The sequence below is a fragment of the Ursus arctos genome, unplaced genomic scaffold (genome assembly GCF_023065955.2).
Source record: "Ursus arctos isolate Adak ecotype North America unplaced genomic scaffold, UrsArc2.0 scaffold_6, whole genome shotgun sequence".
In the NCBI taxonomy this organism is placed as follows: domain Eukaryota; kingdom Metazoa; phylum Chordata; class Mammalia; order Carnivora; family Ursidae; genus Ursus; species Ursus arctos.
In genome coordinates, this window is record NW_026623078.1 from 58,357,932 (window position 1) to 58,378,441 (window position 20,510).

Here is a 20,510-nt window from a genome sequence, read left to right on the forward strand (position 1 = left end):
ATATTTCATAGTCTTTAGAAAGTGCTACTTTGAAGGTATATTCAGTATAGGTTTCTTAGATGGTAGGAACAAGTAGATGTGTAATTATCAGACCTACCAGCAGACAAGGTGATTTAACTAGGCAACTTGGACCTTACCCTGTGGGTATTCTAAAGGGGAGTGGATTTAGAATAATATTTACTGGGGCGCCTGGGTGGCACAGCGGTTAAGCATCTGCCTTCGGCTCAGGGCGTGATCCCGGCGTTGTGGGATCGAGCCCCCCATCAGGCTCCTCCCTGGGAGCCTGCTTCTTCCTCTCCCACTCCCCCTGCTTGTGTTCCCTCTCTTGCTGGCTGTCTCTATCTCTGTCGAATAAATAAATAAAATCTTTAAAAAAAAAAAAAGAATAATATTTACTACTTCACAAGTATGTTTGGACAAAAGAGAAAGCATGTTAAAGTGCTTTGAAACTATTAAGTGCTTTATAAAAAAAGATGTTCTAGGTCCTGCTCATGTCTCCAGCTTTATCTTAACTATTTCCTCTTTTACTCTATGAGCTGAATTGTTGAATTCCCTAAATGTGTTCTACTCCTCTTTGTCTTAGGGCTGGACAGATGCTGTTTCTTCCAGTAGGAGTGTTTTCCCTTTCTTGCCCTACTCTTGCTACCATTATATATTCTATTAGAATTTCCCTCAAAGGTCACATACTTCAGAGAGCCTTCTTTGACCACCCTACCCTATCCCACCCCTAAAATTTTTTAAAAAGAAAAAACAACGAAAGCAAAATGTACTCTTGGCCCTTTAACTCTGTGTCCTCATACTATTGAAGTACTTATCCAATTTGTTAAGTTTTAAAATTTTGTCTCCTAGAATGAAGAGAGGAACGAGTCGTATCTTGTTCTTGTGCTAGACATTTTGGATTTGCTCAGTCGTCATTTGTTGACAAAGTGAATTGTTAATGGCATTAATAATAAACATTAACAAATTGTCACAAAAGACTATAAGCCTTTTTTCGAGTATTGAAAAACTTTCTGTAGTATCTTAGGTAGACTTAGGCACCTCACTTTACTAATAAGATATAGTATGCTTATTTGTAAAATGAAGGTTTCAGTCCTTTTCAGAATCGAAGTTCTATTTTAGGGGACTTTTAAAGAGTGTTCTAGATTTTTGTTTCGGAGACTTACAGTAACAAATTTTTAGGATGTTAGAGGGTGATAGAGGAGTCTTACAGATAGTTTTTTGTTTAGATTTTTTTGGGAGGGCGTGTCATTTGGAACTGTGTCCTTAAGAATTCCATTGAATTCTCATCATGAGTTAAGGTTGTGGAAATGGCTTTTTCAAAAAGTACTGTAATTCTTGTGATAGGAAAATTTATCATGTTTATAAAAGACCCATATAGTAAGTCTAACACTCTTCTAATCTTTTGGGCTCTATAAAAAAAGTAGAATATATGGTTTACTTATTCAACCAGCTGAAAATTAGTGATGTTTGTTAGAGGAGTTACTACTTAGGAGTTTGGAGGTGGGAAAGAGAGTTGTAAGAAGGGTATAGCCAAGTTTCTCAAAAATAGGATATTTGACCAGGATATAGACAGGACGTCTAGCACAATGCCTGGCCTGTAATAGGCACTAAATGCATATTTGTTGGAAAAATACTTATAAAAATGCTTACTGTCTCTACTTTCTCTTAATTCATTTCTTCAAACAACGTAATTTGGTTTCCATGCCGTCTCATTCCAGTAAGGTTTCTAGGGTGACCTAATGCCAGGTTGTTGCAGATCACTCCATGAAACATTCTTTCCTTGGTTTCATAATAACATTAAGGGCCTCCTCTTCCTTTTCAGAACTTTCCTTTGTGAGTTTTTGACATCCATTTGCTCCTTGATTTTTAGTGTGCCTAATGGTTCTTTTCTTAGCACTCTACTTAATCTATTATTGGTGGTTATTAAACCTGAGATCAATAGAATCCTGACTGATGAAAGGATAAGTTTTATGTGGTCTTTGAATTCACTGAAATTGTATGTAAAATTGAGTATATGTAAACATGTACATATTTCTGGGAAAAGAGGGTTCAAAGGTCTCATCCGCCTCAAAAAGTCTAAAATTAAAAGGTTAGATGCCTTCTGTGGGTGATCTCATTCACACCTAGCTTTAACTATTAGCGTATATATTAAATAACATGTTAATTAAATACACATCTGGAGTACTTTGCACCAGGCGCTATTCCAGTTCTTGAGGATACAGTGCTAAACAAGACAGGCAGGATCCCAGATCTCATGGAACATACCCTGAGATTTCACTTCTAAGCTAAAGATCCATACTTACGGATATGTATATGTTTTGTGAAGGTGATTTTTTTCAACGTGAGAGGTAGATTGATGCCTTGAATGCTAGCCTGATTTGGGTTCAGCATATGGGCAGAGGGTGAAATGTTATGGATAAGATCTGTAAAACCCTAAATAATTTATATTCCCAAGACACTTATTCCTCTTTTAAAATAATCTGTGAGGTTGGGGCACCTGGGTGGCCCAGCTGGTTAAGCGTCTGACTCTTGGTTTTGGCTCAGGTTGTGATCTCAGGGTGATGAGACTGCGTCTTGGGTTAGCCTCTGTGCTCAGTGCGGTGGCTGCTTGGGTTTCTCTCTCCATCTCCCTCTGCCCCTCTCCTCTAAAGTGCACTCTCTCTCTCTCTCTCTTAAATAAATCTTTAAAATAATCTGCCAGGTTGAAAGTGAATGTGGATTCAAGACTGTAAGTGAACCATGGTATAGGGGATAGAGTTTGAGTTTTGAGAACCCATGCTGTGGATTTAAAGATAACATATGTTGTGATATGATAAGGGATGTGTATTTGTTTTTTGTCCCCAGTTCCTGTCACAGAGCTCCTAAACTCTTGAAATTTCCTAAATGATAGGGTTGATAGGAACAGCTTTTGTTTTATTTAGTCTTTTTTCTGGGTTTCTGACACAGAGCCTCTAAGATCTTTGGAGTTTCTAGAATGATAAGAGTATCTTTTTGTCTGCTAATGAGATGATTGGTAGCTGGTTGCTTCCGGTTGGGGGCTGATCATCCAAAAGACAGGGCAAGGTTAAAAGGTTGGAACTTTAGTCTCATTCCTTGATTTACTGGGAGGGGAGATCATCTGGAGATAATCATGCTGGTGGAATGAAATCCCCATAAGCCCCCTTAAGCTATGGTGTTTGGAGAGCTTCCAGTTTGTAAGCACATCAAGGTACTGGGATGGTGACTCCCTTGGAGAGAGCATGGAAGTTCCTCTGCTTCCCTCTCCTCCCCGCCCCAGTTTGCCTTGTGTAGCTCTTCCGTTTGGCTGTTCCTGGGTTGTATTTTTTGTAAGAAACCCATAATAATAAGTGAAGCACTTATCTGAGTTCCTTGAGGCATTCTTGCAAACCTAAGGAGGAGGTTGTGAGAACTCCCAATTTTTTTTTCTTTTAAGATTTTGTTTATTTATTTGAAAGAGAGAGACAGAGATTACAGAGGCAGAGGGAGAGGGAGAAGCAGCCTTGCCACTGAGCAGAGAGCCTGATGCGGGGCTTGATCCCAGAACCCTGAGATCATGACCTGAGCTGAAGGCAGATGCTTAACCAACTGAGTTACCCAGGCACCCCAAACCCCAGACTTTATAGCCAGTTGGTCAGAAATACTCATGGCCCTGACTTGTGATTGCTGTCTGAAGTGGGGGCAGTTTTGTGGGACTGAGCGATTCACCTGTGGGTTATGAATGACCTACCTTTTTTTTTTTTTTTTTTTTTTTTTTTTTTTTTAGTCTGCTCATTTCCTCTTCAGCCTTGTAAGATTCAGTTCAAGGTTATTTCCTGTGCGGAGTGAGAACTAAAGCTGATTTCTAGTTGTCAGAAGGAATTAACTGTGTTAATTTGATTTTCTAAGACCATTTATTATCTATTTTTGTCTTGGATTTTTGTTCTGTTTTTTGTTTGTTTGTTTGTTTGTTTTTTAGACTTTGAGCTATAGGGACTCAGATAATGCATATGAAAGTAGCGAAAATCCCTTGTGCTTCTTTTATACTTATTCTCTAGGGGCCTAGCATATTGTTTATTTAACTCATGTTCAACAACAATTTAGCTGTTTAAATCTGTAGAAGGAAGAAGTTGGTACTTTAGATGAGTAAATATGTCAGATTTTCAGAGGTAAGAGGAAGAAAGCATGTATGTGATTGGTGAATTGGACAGTTCATTCTACCATAACTATATGAAAAAGATCTTTTGTTTATTGGATTAGGTACTCTTTCTTTTTCCTTGTTATTATTTTTGCTGTTGTCAATATGTTGTTCATTAACACTCCTCAGCTTCCACTTGCTTTATAATATGCAAAATTGTTCTTGTGACTTTCTTGTTTGCTAGTGCTTTTTACCTTATTCTACGTTCTTCTTTTCATTTCTTATTGTGTATACAATCAAAAGATTTCCTTTGTTCTGAATCTTTCGCTGTTTATTTTCTTGCATGTTTCTGTATCTTTATACATTATATGTGTTTTTGTAATGTTAATAAAGAAGTTTTGTGCTGATTGCCTAATATGATCCCCTGATTATGAAATTTTACATTTTTGAGTGAGTAGGAGCTTCAGGAATACTTTGGATTTTTGAGATTTCTATGTATAATTTTATGTGTTTTTTTTTTTTTTTCCCCTGGGAAAATTATCCCTAGCTTTTATCAAGTTCTGAGAGTTGTCTGTAACTTCAAAGAAGTTAGGATCCATAGTTGCTTTAAAGGGTTAGAGGATCTTTGTAGTGGACCAATGCTGTTCACTACTTTTATAGTTGTAACATCAGTTGTAACGTCTTTTTAATCTTCTAAAGGATGTTTTGCTCTTCTTAAATTGATTTTCTGCTTTATGAATTTTGACATACCATAGTCTTATATTAGTGTGACTTTATTTTCTCTACCTGAGAAGTTGATTTCAACTTCATTATCAATTTTTCCCTGCTCAAATATATATGTAATAACAAACTTTATTTTTTCAGAAATGCGAGATAAAATGAGAAAATGGAGAGAAGAAAACTCACGAAACAGTGAGCAAATTGTGGAAGTTGGAGAGGAATTAATTAATGAATATGCTTCTAAGCTTGGAGATGATAGTAAGTTCTTTATTCATGCTCAGCTCGTGTTCTGTTTTGGTTTTTAGTTTAGTTTTTTTTTTTTTTTTTAACCATCTTTCTATTATGTTTTTTCTGCTGTTTATACCAATCTATGATTTGTCCCTTTTTAAAAAAAACTTCTCAGGATGTCTAATGATGCATTATTTTGAGAAGGATTTCTAATTGCTGATTGCAGTGAAGCAATCAAATAGGCATTTTTGTTTTAAAGCTCACAGGGCTATGGTCCTGGTCTGGTCAAAATGTATTTTATAAAGAATTTTTTAGAACAAAGTATTAAATAATAGTAGATTTTTTAAAACCTTATAAGATATTAAAATATTTTACATTATTGAAAGCATATGAGAATGCTTTCTTAATTCTAGATATGCAATAAATCAATTTTCAATTGAAAGTAATGTTCTGTAAAATATCAGAAACAAGAAGAATAACTAATTTCTATTGGGAGATTTTTACATTAAATTCAGTTTTTTTCTCTTTCTGTGTCTAGTTTGGATCATATATGAGCAAGTGATGATTGCAGCCCTAGACTATGGTCGAGATGACTTGGCATTGGTAGGTATTCAAACTAATTATATTTTATTTTATTTTAAATTTGCTATATGAATTATAAGCAGCTAAGACTTAGTACATGGCTTGTATTTGAATGCTTTTATAGGTCATTTTCAGTGCTACTCTTAAGAGTAGGGGAGATTAGGTACTTTGGGACAGGGAATGTTCTTAAATCTTTTAATAATCTTGGCAAGTATTTAGTATCCCAGTTTTACTGAAGAAGTTAAATTAGTTGGTAGGGTTATCCACTTAAGAGGTGAACTATGCTATTATAGAGTTTAAAATAAGAAACAGTTTAAAACAAGTTTATCATTTGGGTTGTTGAATGACTTTCATAACAGAGAGTCACTGACTTACAATGATTTGACTTACAATTTTTCAACTTTATGATGGTGTGAAAGTAATACACATTCAGTAGAAACTATACTTTGAATTTTGATTTTTTCCCAGGCTAATGATAGGTGGTATGATACTTTCTCATAATGCTGGGCAGTGACAGTGGGCTGTACCTTCCAGTCAGCCATGCAATCACAAGGGTAAACAACTGATAAATTTACTACCATTCTATACCCATACAACCATTCTGTTTTTCACTTTCAGTACAGTATTTAGTTAATTAAATGAGATAGTTGATACTTTATTATAAAATAGGCTTTGTGTTAGATGATTTTGCTCAACTATAGCCTAAAGTAAGTGTTCTAAGCATGTATAAGGCAAGCTAGGCTAAGCTATGCTGTTCGGTAGATTAGGTGTATTAAATGCATTTTTGACTTTCAATATTTTGAACTTACCAATGGTTTATTGGGATGTGACCTTATATGTGGAAGACCTATACATAATGTTATTAAATACTCTTTTGCAATGTTATAAATGTATCTCTTAAATTATTAGAAAATCCTAACGTGCAGAACATGACTTAAAATACTAATACTGCTTTTAAAATAAAAGAATGATGATAGCTGTATTTTTGAACACTCGTGATAGGCACTGTGCTAAATGCTTTATATCATACTTATTTAATCTTCAGTTATTTCTTAATTTGATTTGTGCCTGATACTATCATTATACTCATTTTCTAAATCAAGAAGTGGAGGTGGAGGTTTTGTTTGTTCTGTTGTTCTGTAATCGTGAGTTCTTAAGTACTACTTCATGATACTTCCTCATTTAAGCCAAAAAGGAAGTACATGTGAACAGAAAGTAGAAATACCAGGAGAACATATGCATATCTGAATTAGCATTGTTTTTTTCCAAGGTAATTATGTTATTTTGGCTATACATCTAATTTCAGTGGAGCTGCTAGTAGTAAAAAAAAAAAAATTCCGTAAAACCTTTTAGATTACCTTCAGAACCTATGCGATTGTCTGTCTATTTATTTATTTATCTATTTAAGGGGGGAGGGTAAGAGGGAGAGGGAAAGAGAGAGAATCTCAAGCAGGCGGTATGCTCAGTGCAGAGCCCAATCTGGGGCTCGATCCCATGACCCTGAGATCATGACATGAGCTGAAATCACGAGTTGGGCGCTTAACCAATTGAGCCCTGAAATAGTCTTTTAAATATTCACAGAGGTGGCAGCTTACATCTTAAGGGAAATATTGAGTTGTTTTTTAAGTAGCCAGATGCCATTTGATAAAGTAGATCAAATTAGATAATACTGATAATCAAAGCAGGAGATCAAATTAAATGGTAGCTTTTTTGGTAATGCAGTATTTTTTTTGATGTTCAGAATTTCTACACAGCTTGATTGACTAAATGGTATGAGTTTTGTGTGGTGTCAGAGAAATAAGCGAACATCATCTTCAGTTTTGACTAACTTGAATATTTTTCTTAGTGTGGCAGATTTTTAGCCAAATACTTGGAAGCTATACTTCCAGATCATGTTATAACTTGATTACTAATTAATAGTTTCTTCACTACTGAAAGGTATTTTTTGATCACTTATGCTTCGGGGCACTAGAATGGACCATTTTTATAATTCCTTAACATTCTGGTGCTTCCAAGACTCTTAAAATCTTCCTATGTTGCTGAGAACATAGTTGGTGCTCAAAATACTTGTTTGTTTATTTATTGAAGTTGTTGGGTGAATTTTGGATATCTCCCAAAAGAGATTGGTACTCTATAGATTTGGTGTCAGTGTTTTATGACCCCAAATCATGGTATGTGTACTGACAAATGATTGATTAATACATGATTTCAGCAGGGCAAACAGTGTTACAGTATTTCTGGGACTTGAGAGTACTGCCAGAGAGCTTACTTTTTATCAAGAGAATGCTTAGATAATAGAAACTAAAAGCCAGGAAGTTGTTATAAATGTTTAAGTTCGGCCTAACACATTATGAAGGAGGAGTAATGTGGCAGTATCTGAAGAGTTATTAGTGTATCCCATGACCTGCTTATTTTCCCAGTTAAGAGCATGATCAGTGTCTGAGAACTGATTATTGCTCCCACTGTAATTTCAGAGTTCTTCTTTTATGCCATGATTCGTTACCAATTAATTTCACTTCATGATGTTAGAGTACACTAATGAAATGATTTAAGAAGATACACTGAAGACTATATAGGCCATTCCTTGTAGCCCATTTAGTATATGTAATGTAATTACTACTCTTTAAGTCTTTTTTACCAATTATTTTTTCAGTTTTGTCTTCAGGAATTGAGAAGACAGTTCCCTGGCAGTCACAGAGTCAAGAGACTAACTGGCATGAGATTTGAAGCCATGGAGAGGTAAGTGAATCTTAAAAATAGTATAATCCCATTTTAAAATGGCAAACATGGGGTCTGGATAAAAGGTCCTCCTACCCCCACGGCAACATCAGTAATTGTGCAAGATCTTTTGCTGCTGAGTTTCAGAATAGTGTCAGAGTGCTTCTCAGCATAAATCTTGCCAGTTACTCCCAATAAATAGGATTTGACGTAGGAGTGCAATTCATTTACCATCTCTGGCCTAGTGAAATGGGATAGTGTTTTGGAGTAAGGATTGGTTTTATATCCTGTTTCTAAGATTTATTAGTTGTTTATCTGACACATTATTTAACTTATTTAAGCCTTTTAGCCTTATTCCTCTGCAAAATGAGAATATTATCAACTTACCAGGGTTGTTTGGGAATTAGTAATGACCTCTGTGTAGAACCCTTTCAGGCATTCAAGGTATAGAAGTTATTATTTTTTTAATGAGATATAGTTGACATTGTATTAGTGTCAGGTGTATGAAATGATCTGATATTTATGTATATTGTGAAATGATTACCACAATAAGTTTAGTAAACATCCATCACCATACATTGTTATAATTTTTTTTCTTGTGAGAACTTCTAAGATTTACTCTCTTAGCAACTTTCACATACACAACACAGTATTGTTAACTATAGTAACTATGCTGTACATTATATCCCGAGGACTTATTTTATAACTGGAAATTTGTACCTTTTGAGCATTGTTACCTATTTTGCCCACCCCCACTGCCCACCTCTGGCAGCCACTAATCTGTTTTCTTTTTCTATGAGTTTGTGTTCTTTTTGATTCCACATATAAGTGAGATCATGTAGTATTTGTCTTTCTCTATTACATTTAGCATATGCCCTCAAGGTCCATCCAAGTTGTTATAAATGACAGAATTTCTTTCTCTTTTATGGCTGAATAATATTCCATTATATCAGACTTATTTATCCACTCATCTGTCAGTGGGCACTTAGGTTATTTCCATGTATTGGTTATCACAAATAATGCTGCAATGAACATGAGGTTGGAAATATCTTTTCAAGATAGTGATTTTGTTTCCTTTGGTTAAATACCCAGATGTGGAATTGCTGGATCAAATGGTAGTTCTATTTTGAATTTTTTAAGGGACCTCCATACTGTTTTTCATCCCATGACCTGTCTGTGCCAATTTACATTCCCATAAGCCGGGCACAGGGGTTTCCTTTTCTCTGCGTACTTGCCAAAATTTGTTGTGTCTTGTCTTTTTGATAATAACCATTCTAATATGCGTGAGGTAATAGCTTATTGTGGTTTTGATTTTCATTTCCCAGGTGATTAGTGATGTCAAACACCTTTTCATGTATCTGTTTGCCATCTGTGTCTTCCTTTGAAAAGTGTCTATTCAGTTCCTGTGCCTCTTTTTACTTAGATTTTTGTTTATTTTGCCATTGATTGTATGAGGTTTTTTTTTTTTTTTATATGTATTGGATATTAACCCCTTAGCAGATATTTGCAAGTACCAGATGATTTGCAAATATTTTTTCCAATTCGGTAGGTTGTCTTTTCATTTTGTTGAATGTCTTCTTTGTTGTACAGAAGTTTTTTAGTTTGATGTGGTCCCACTTCTTTATTTTTGCTCTTGTTGGCTTTTGCTCTTGGTGTCAAATCTAAAAAGTCATCACCGAAACTGACATCAGGGAGCTTACTGCCTGTGTTTTCTTCTAAGATTTTTACTATTTCAGGTCTTAATGTTGACGTCTTTAATACATTTTGAGTTGATTTTTGTGTGTGGTGTAAAGATAGTGGTCCAGTTTTAATTTTTTGCACGTGGCTGTTCAGTTTTTCCAACACCGTTTATTGAAGAAACTATCCTTCTTCCATTGTATATTCTTAGCTTCTGTTTTGTAAATTATTTGGCCATGTATGTTTGGGTTTGTTTCTGGATTTTCTGTTGTTAAATTAATTTATGTGTTACATCAGTTTATGCTGTTATGCCAATACCATAATGTTTTGATTACTATACCTTTGTGATATAGTTTGAAATCAGGAAGTACAATGTCTCCAGCTTTGTTCTTATTGCTCGGGTTGGCTTTGGATATTCAAGGTCCTTTGTGATTCCGTGCAAATTTTGAGATTGTTCTAGTTCTGTGGGAAATGCCATTGGAATTTTGATAGGGATTGCACAGAATCTTTACATTATTTTAGGTAGTATGAAAATTTTACCAGTATTCTTCCAGTCCATGAGCTTTTATATCTTTTGATTTTTTTCAGTTTCTTTCATCAGTGTTTTAATTTGGTGTTTTAGGTAAGACAGAGTTAACTTGTACCTCAGTTATAGTAGCTTTTAGTGAACGGAGTGTATTGATAGAATTTTTTTTAACCCCTTTATTCCTTAGCTTTTGGCTTATGTGTTTATGTATATGTACAGTTTAATCTCATTGGATCGTCTCTGTAAGCAAGTGAAGGGCATAGATAAAAATAAATAAAATAGTACTATTTTACATTAGCAGAAAGTAATTTTGAATCAAAGGACAGAGGGAAGAAATCTACAAAGGATTGTTCCTGAATCAGTGTTCTACTCTAATATGACTTTTTGTTTTGTTTCAAATAGTATAAATTTCTAGACCATTCTTAAAATGTGTGAATAGCCAAACACATCCCAGAGTCCAAGATGAATGATTTTTTTTATTTTTCTGTTTTTTATTTATTTAAACTCAATTAGCCAACATATAGTACATCATTAATTTTTGATGTAGTGTTCATCAATTCATTAGTTGTGTATAACACCCAGTGCTAAGATGAATGACTTTTAAAATTAACTTGTAAAGGTTTGAGAGGTACTAGTTTCTAAAGCACACGTTTTAATAGTTACTATCCCTCTACCCACCTTCCAACCATACAAAAAAATGATATAACAATAATTTATTCTTAAATCAAGTTTTCTAAGAGATCTACTGAACTCTGATTCTTTAAGCCTTAGTCTTTAATTGAAACTTATGTAATCATTTACTCAGTAAGGTCTTGCTGTTTTTTTTTCCTGAAACAATGATTACTGTGTGTCTTTATTACATAGGACCATTAATCATTGATTCCCATACACGAATATGTGAATTAGAGTGATCTGTGGTATTTAAAAAAAATAGGTAGCTGCCTACTCCCCACTTCATTGAGATCACTGAGATTATTAGGGATGTGATCCAGATCTTTCTTTTAAAGGAAGCCCTACAGGAGAATAGACAAGTAGGTTTGAGAACATTGCTGACTAAAGGTAAATTCTTGCGGACTTTTGGTGTATTAGGATTCTCTGAAGAAACAGAACCACGAGGATTTTGCTGTACATATATAGGCGTGAGGAGGGAGGGAGGATGCACAGGGAGAGGGACAGATTTATTATGAAGCAATTATGAAGGCTGAGCAGTCCTAAAATCTGCTGTCTTCAACTTGGAGACCTAGGAAAGTTGGTGCTGTAGTTGGTTCTGAGTCCAAGTCCAAAGTCCTGAGAACCACGGAAGCCAATGGTGTAAATTCCAAACTGAGGGCAGGAGAAGATGAGATGAGATGTCCCATCTCAAGTAGTGAGGCAGTAAAAAGGAGTGAACAACTCTTTCCTCTGCAGTTGTTTTATTCAGGGTCTCAAGGAATTGGGTAATGTCCACCCACATTGGGGATGGCTATCTGTTTTACTGAGTCCACAGATTCAAATGCTAATCTCACTGGAAACATCCTTATAATATTTAATCTGGGCACCACATGATCATTCAAGTTGATATATCACACTTAGAAAAATTAACCATCATAGTTTTTACAGAACTTACTATTTTTAAATTATAGTAAAAATATATTTAAATTAATGTGTATAGTGGTTTTTTTTTTTTTTTTTTTTAACTGTATTTATTTGAGAGAGAGTACGCATAAGCTGGGGGTAGGGGCAGAGGGAGAAGGAGAAGCAAACTCTGCTGAGCAGGGAGTCTGACACGGGGCTTAATCCCAGGACCCTGAGATCATGACCTGAGCCAAAGGCAGTGCTTAACTGACTGAACCACCCAGGTGCCCCTATGTGTATAGTTTTTGTACAACTATAAAAACAATGTATGTTCTCTAATAAAATACCCAAAACATAGAAAACTACTAAAATTAAGATTATCATTACATCAATGAAATGAATGGTTTCCTGTCATCTTCTGTTATTCCCAGTGTGTTTTCCAGAGGTTATGTAGTTGGAAAAAGATTCCCAGAGGAGTCTCACATCCTGTGTCTTGTGAGAACCCTTGCTGTATAACATTTAATTTGTTCTTATTTATATACTTCATTATTTTATTTTATTAATATTTAATGATTTTATTTTAGGTTTCCCCATTTAGTTGCAAGTTCTTTTGAGGCTAGCATACTCCTGTATTACCATGTATTTGAGGTCCAAACTAATTTTATTTGAACTACTGAAGTCTGATTGATGCTGTTTAGCCTTCATAGGGTATGAACACATTTACAAGTTAAGTCTGCTTTTAATTTTTCTCAGTTGTCTGCTACAGTTAAAATATTCTTACCTACTAGCATGATCATAATCACAAAGAGGCTTGGGCACTAAAATTGTGGGGCGGTATTCAGTTAAAAGATGTATCATTATAATGATATAGAATATTCATATATTGAATATCATTGAGAGAAAAATATAAAATTAAAAAACTCTCTTAGAAAACTTATGAATAGATCTCAAGAATATAGTTGTTGTTCCTAGTTTTAGAAACATTGCTGTGAAAGTTTTAAAACATTGTTTTTTGTTTTCTTTAAAGATCTATATCTAGAAATGGAGAAATTGATAGGAGTAGAGTTGGGGTTGTGGAAGGAATTTCAGAATCAGTTAGTTCCTTACACCCTAAACAAGATTCCCAGATATAAGAGTATATGATGTCCTTTATGTGATTTCTGATGTGTCCTTCCCCTTGATTCCCTATCACATAATGTTTATTTTGGCTTATTAGTCATATGCTGAAATATTTGATTATTTTTTTTCATTGATAAATTGTTAACTATTTCCTTAATAAGATTGTAACCCAGAGAAGTGTATTGCAGGTATATATTTAACAGGTGCTTAGTGAATTGAACTGAACCAGCTCAACTAAGAAAAGCTATCATAAGTATTCATTAAAGGAGAATTAAATCATAGATCATTTCCTTGTGAATTTGTTAAAATTAAACTTGTTCTTATGCTTTATTGGCTGTAACTCTAGGTATACCTAGGACCACAAAGGTATCTCTTCACGTTGCTTGTTTTTACCTTTGTATTTAGGCCAAATTGAATCAGTGTATTTTTGTTCATCTCTCTTTTTTTTTGTTGTTCATGAATTACTATATTTTTGAAGTAAGTTTTTATATAAATATACATGATTTTTTTCTGTAAAAATGATACCGTAGCAAATATCTGCTGACGTGAAGATCAGAAAAGACTTGGATTGCAATTGTAAACGCATTTAAAGTCCTGCCAGTTAAATCTTTTTCTGTATTTACTATTTGTCACTAAAATTTAATGATTCTTGCTTTTTTTTCTTTTTAAATAGATACGACGATGCTATACAACTATATGATAGAATTTTACAAGAAGATCCAACTAACACTGTAAGTTAGCTGAATTGTCCTGAAGATTGTCTAAATTTTGTTTTAAAAGGTGATATTAATTCAGTTTTTGAAATAATGGAAAAATACATACGAAACCAGGTGTTATGTTGGGCCACATTTTTAAAATAGATTTAAAACTTTCAGTGAAATTCGACTCATAGGATATCTTATTAGAAACTAGTGGAAATTTGGAAAGAACTAATTTTATGTGTTTGCAAGAAAGCTCAGCAGAGCTCAGTGATTTTGTAATATTTTAAGTTTATGATAAAATAACTTGTTTTGGGTAGTTATATTTTAGTTGTCTCAAAGAAAAATGAATGAAGTCATCATAGTAATTGGTATATGGAATTAATAAAGATGTTTTGAGTTGATTTTGCTTTTTCTGCCTTATACTTGAATAGGAACACATATATGTACATATGTATAAAGAAGAAATATATATATATTGTGTTTCCCATATGATAACATCTTTACTTTATCCTGAGTTGAACAATATATCAGTATATTGGATGGATTATTTGTTCCAAATATACTTATATAGTATTATTTGTTTTTAAAATACCCTGAAGATTTTTTTTTAATTTTGAGAACATTTTAGTTTACTATTTTTGCATAATGGCTTTCTTCAGACTTACCTTTTTATTCAATGCAAAATTAGAGAGATTTTATATAACATGTCAGGCATTTCAATTTTTTTTTGTCCACGCACACATATCCCTGCTAAAATAAAGTCATATTTTTTTTTTAAAGATTTTTATTTATTTATTTGACAGAGATAGAGACAGCCAGCGAGAGAGGGAACACAAGCAGGGGAAGTGGGAGAGAAAGAAGCAGGCTCATAGCGTAGGAGCCTGATGTGGGGCTTGATCCCATAACGCTGGGATCACGCCCTGAGCCGAAGGCAGACGCGTAACCGCTGTGCCACCCAGGCGACCCATATTTTTTAAGTTTTTAAACAAAAACCAGTTTGAGTTTGTTTTGTCCTTTATAGAAGGAGATATTGTTATATTAACACAATACAAATACATGAAAGTTTTCTCTTATTTGGCAAGTATTTCATTAAAAATACACATTTTAAAAAAATCATTTAATGTATAATTGTGGATTAAAAGTTGCAGATATACTTAATAATTGAAATTAGCTATTTTACTTAATTTAAGTAAATTATTTATGCTGTATTGGGCAATTATTTAATATTGAACTGTGCAGTATTCAGTTAGCATTTATCCCAGACATTCATTGGTCATAAATCCCTGATGTCTGCTTGTCCCTTCTGATACTCCGTGGTGATAGTTAGATCTATTGCTTAAATGATAGTCTTTTTTCAGCTTTATTGAGATAGAATTGACGAGTAACATTGTGTAAGTTACACAGTGTGGTTATGTATAGTGAAATGGTTTAGATTTTTGCTTTATATTATCCCATCCCAGGGATGGGATCTTTGGAAACTTCCTAGGTCTTTTTGGAGGGAGGGCTGGAGGTGGGGAGGTAGAGGTAGATATTTGAATAGCAAGGATTTATTATTTTGTGAGGATTCTCAGCATATACAAAGTTCAGGGAAAAGTTCTGACAGAGCTGCAAGCCTACCCATTATTAAAAAAAAAAAATCAAAAATAGAGCTTCTGTTGGTTTATCTACATATTTCCAATAAAAGAGTTAAAATTGGGAAGTTTTGAGTAATTTTTTTAATCTTAACTATCCTAATCACTAACCACCTGTTTTAATAAAACAGCACCCTTTTTCTTTTCCTGAAGCTTTTCCCATGTACTTATTTCAGTTATAAGACTTCACTGCAATTTCAAAGGTATTCATTTTTCATATAGGAAATCAAGTTTCTGAAAAAAGTTTGTTTCATATTTTTTTTAATACCAGGTTAAAAATCAATAGCTTTTGATTTATTTTCTTGAAATTAGGAGTCAAAACATTTTACTTCTATGTCAGTTCAAGTTGGAGATATTTTTAATAAGTTATTTCACTTTTTCAGGATCTAAGATAATACGTGATTATTTTTCTGCATTTGTAGTACTTTCCATATTCTGTAGCTCTAAAATTGACTAAAAGAAAAACCCATATGGTTTCATTCATAGACCATGTGGTAGTAACTAAGTCCCTAAGTTGCTAGGTAAACCTTTTCAAACAAGGTGACTAAAAGCTTTGCTAAATGTATTATTCTTTCATTAAATACTGTCCCTACCTAATGTCCCCTTAGTCCCTTCTGTCCTTCTGTAGATGTTTATTGAGATCTGTCATGAGCCACCAGAATGTTGGTATTACAAAGAATAAAGACACTTTCTGTTAGTGTATCCGTAGAAAGCACTGTGGTAGACTTTGAGGGAGATAAGAAAACCATGTAAGACCTAGAACTAATTAAGTCTAGTAGGGGAAGACTTCACTTACATTAAACAGTTAAGTGGCAGCATAGAAGACATCACAGTTTCTTTTTTCAAAGCAACTGTAAAGTATTACCTCAAAGGTGGGAAAGTCTAGTTTCATCCTCATCCATAGGTATAATTCAAGCTTTTACACTGTAGTTCTTCTTTGCATTGTATAAAAGTGATCATATGACTCTATTACTGGTTTTGTGCCTCTGTGTTTCTAGATATAGAGTATAGAAATGAGGTTGTTCATTCAGGCTTTAAGGGGTTCTCCTTCCCTCTCCCATGCATTCATTAATCCTTCAAAAAAACATTTGTTGAGTGTTTACAGTATGCTTGATGCTGGGTATAAAAGAACAAATTCGACACCCACTTGACTTTATGCTTAGGGATTCAGAGTGATTTAGTGAACAGGTTATGGACTTTGAAATAGACTATTCAATTCTTAGTTACCTGCTGTGTGATTTTTGAGCCTTGCAGCTCTTGAAGGATGAATGTGGTTGAAATGAAACAAAGATGATGGACTAGGGAAAGTCCTCATATCTCATGAATGAATCCTTGGCACTATTTAAGTACCAAGTCTACCTAGGGAAGAAAGAATAAAGTGATTAGAAAGGAAGTTTTCAAATTTTCTTTAGGGAGGGTGCTGAAATGGACTCCCCCCATCTTTTTAAAAGGTTGTGAAATATTTTTTTGAAAATGTAATACATACACATGTTAAAAATTACAAACAGAAGAATATTTGAAAAATAAGTCTTTCTTCTCACCCCAATCTCTTATCCTTCTTCACTTAGGCAAACATTGTTAATAATTTCTTATGTATTCTTCCAGAGATTTTTCCCTTGTGCACACACAAATATGTACGTGTGCATCGGTGTACACCCTTTTTGACAGAGAGAGTTGTTGGAAATGCAAAAGGTGGCTTATTTACCTTGCAGTCGTTGTAAAGATCATGCTATACGTCAGCACATCCTTACATTGTCCTCTGAATAGCTGCATAGCATTGCGTTGCATGATGTATGAAAAACACTTTCTTGAAAAACTTACTTCTTGAAGTAAGTCTCCCTTGCTGAACCCTTAGATTGATTCTGATATCTTCCTCCCAGGAACAGTGTTGCAGTGAATGTAATGTGTACGATGGATTCCTACTCTGGAATCTAAGTCTGGAGGTCCATGCATTTTAAATTTTGATAGATGTTACCAAACTTCCTTCCACAAAGGCATTTTGGCTATCCATATTCATTTCTGTGGTTATGAGAGTGCGTCTTCTCCTGTATCCTCCCACATGGTATACTATCAGCTTTTTTGTTTTTAACCTTTGCCGGTCTAATTGGTAAAAAAAACATTATCTTGTTATAATTTGCATTATGATTGATGTTGAATGTCTTTTAATATGCTTAAAAAGCCATTTGATTTCTTTCTGAACTGCCTCCTTTAATGTTTTTCATTTTATTTCTGTTCTTGTTGAAGAAAGGGCATGGTTCTGGTGCTCTATATAGTTAACCTCTCCCTACTTCCTACTCATTGACCTCTGAGGAAAATTGGGGTTCTGAGGAACAATATTTTATACTAAATTGTGAATTGGTTTATTGTACAAAGAGTATTTTGCAGTAAAAGTATGCAAACAATTAAAATTACTTTAGCTGTGAATGGTTTTTAGAAGGGTAACTCTCAGATGTGAGAATTTTAGTCATTAACCCGTGAGAGTCAAATATTGGAGTAGGCTCACTGAGCTTTTATCCCTTAGCTTGCCTAAGCACCAGTCAGTTTTTTGTTTGCTTGCTTTTAAAATAAAAGTAGGCTTTTCTTCTTTGAAAGCTCCTTGAGAGAAAAATGTATGTCCATTGTATGAACTAATGCCTAGCATATGGTAGGCCTTCAGTGAATACTTGTTGAATGAATACTTTTCAGAAGGAGGTATGATAATTATTGTCTTTTTAGTTGAATTTTGTATTTCAGAAAGATCAGATTTTACCTTGAATTATGAACTACCTATTGTGATTTATCAAATATTTGAAGTTTTGTTTTGGAATTAGATGTAATTTTGCCTCTGTGCCAAGAGTGAAGATGCTTTTAGAATGTCACATTTCCCAGGGTTATGGACATAAGCCCTAGAAGAATCCAGAACACTGCTTTCCTTCTGTTGGCCAATGGTCTGTTTCTTTCTGAGTCCCAGCATCTGCAGTAGGAGAGATGTAGATTGTATTTTGCTGGTAGACCTTAATCCTTTAATCCTTTCCTTAGTATCCCTCCCCCCACCACCCCTGCCCCATAGCTTATTTTGTAAGATATGACAAGAGTATCAGGAAGAACTGCTGGCTGGCCCCCTTGTACATAATGTTACAGAAGGCATGTAGCAAGTTTGATGAAGAATTGTTCGTGGTTATTAATATTTTATATTTTATAATAGGAATTCTGTTATTAAAATCACTTATAAAATGTGGGACAGTTTTCATTTTTAAGATTTAAACTGACATTTGCAAAGATTGATCCAAACAAGACATTTAGAAAAATTCAGAACATTGGCATATTTTATAGGAAAAAAAACTATAAGAAAGAATAAATGGAAATTGATAAATATTCAAGACTCTATTTAACATTTAGTCCAATTAATACTATTTTAAAACTGTTCTGATATATAATTGATGTAGAATAAGCTGCATATATTTAAGTAGGATGTGCAATTTGATAAGTTTTGACATTTGTATACACTTGTGAAGCCATCACCACAATCAAGGTAGTGAACAAAACTATCATCTTCAAAAATTTTCTTTGCTCCTTTCCATTTTTATATTCCCAAAATATGTTGTTGAGCTTTCTTTTGGGATATAATTAAGTTACTTGAAAACTATTTGATTCTTTTGGGTCTCTGTTAGAGAGGTGCAGAAAGTGCTTATAGGGCTAGCTAGTTATTCCCCATTACATTCCTTCTGGGTACTGTAGCCAGTGCCACAGGACTGATGGCATTTTCCAGTCAGTCTGGTAGGAAGAGGCACTATTCCCAGCCCTGCGTGAGCTCCAGACACTTCCCCCTAAACCTTTCTGGTGGTTCTTTCCTTGGCTTTGGGTAGTTTTTTTCACACACATGCACTGATCAGTACAAACTGAGTACTCAAGGGAAGCCCTTGAAATTCAAGGGGAATCTAGAGTTTTTATTCTGTATTCTTTCCTCTCCAGTGCTATGTCTACAAACTCTAGCCTTTGACCTTCCTGGGCTCTCAGCTCCTTCTCCTCAACTCACTAGTCCACTGAACTCAACCTGATTTTCTCTTCTTGCACAGGACCCCTGAAACTCTCTCAAATAGTGAGGCAGGGCAATAAAAATAGGGCTTGCCTCATTTGTTTCTAGCTTCTCGGGGATCACTGTTCTTTGTTGCCTGTTGTCCTGTGCCTTAAAAATTATTTCATGTATTTAATCTAGTTCTTTGGTTGGTTTAGGCAAGAGGGTAAATCTGATCCCATCTTGGCCAGAAATGAAATGCCTGCTTAATGCTCATTTAAAACTATCATGATAAATAAAAATTGGTTCTTATGTCAGCATGTGTGGTAGAATTTTTGCCTTTGGTTAGAAAGCTGGTAAGTGCCAAGAGTTGGAATTTATTTCTTGTCTTTCTTATTTTAAAATGTGGACTCTGTTCTACCATATTGTCTGTAGAAGTAGTAGTAGTATGATGAATGAAAGGAATAAAGAGTTAGATATGTTTCAAACGATGTTGGGTTGGTGAAATTAGATATAATATATCCAAAAGAAATTAGTTTCTTAATTATATATTAATTTATCCATCACCTATTTTCAGAAGAACTTGGGAGAAGGCTGTCATTTGAAGTCTGATATTCTTCATAAAGCCTTTAGGATTGAGTTAACTTGTAGAGCTTTTCTTTTACTTTCTTTCTGAATACTTGAGGCTTTTTAAATGGTACATTTATTATGGCACTTTTATTGGTGTACATAGTGAAATTATTCCAAAAATAAATATTTGAGTACTATCATTTGGCAGGCATTGTGTTAGGCCTTCGGCATGAGCTGAATAATCAAGCATATACATTTTTTAACACATTTCATTTTTTATTGCCAATATGTTGTTATCATTGTTATTATAAAAATCACTCATGGTCTTATTTATTGGGAGTCTCTTGATTCTCTCTGATTTCTTGACTTTTCACTT

The 20,510-nt window shown here is 34.3% G+C and overlaps 1 protein-coding gene across 20 annotated transcripts in view; it reads left to right on the top strand.

The window, feature by feature from the left end:
* EMC2 (ER membrane protein complex subunit 2) overlaps positions 1–20,510 on the top strand; it is a 560,958-nt gene that overhangs the window by 1,396 nt on the left and 539,052 nt on the right. For all 20 annotated transcript variants that reach the window (XR_008957805.1, XR_008957804.1, XR_008957809.1 and 17 more), the window contains exons 2-5: positions 4,979–5,092; positions 5,601–5,665; positions 8,298–8,383; positions 13,912–13,969. Coding sequence is in view for 4 of the 20 variants with exons in the window: in XM_057307944.1 (XP_057163927.1) it covers positions 4,979–5,092; positions 5,601–5,665; positions 8,298–8,383; positions 13,912–13,969 (323 nt within the window). In the remaining 16 variants the exon portion in view is untranslated. The remainder of the gene's footprint in view (positions 1–4,978; positions 5,093–5,600; positions 5,666–8,297; positions 8,384–13,911; positions 13,970–20,510) is intronic.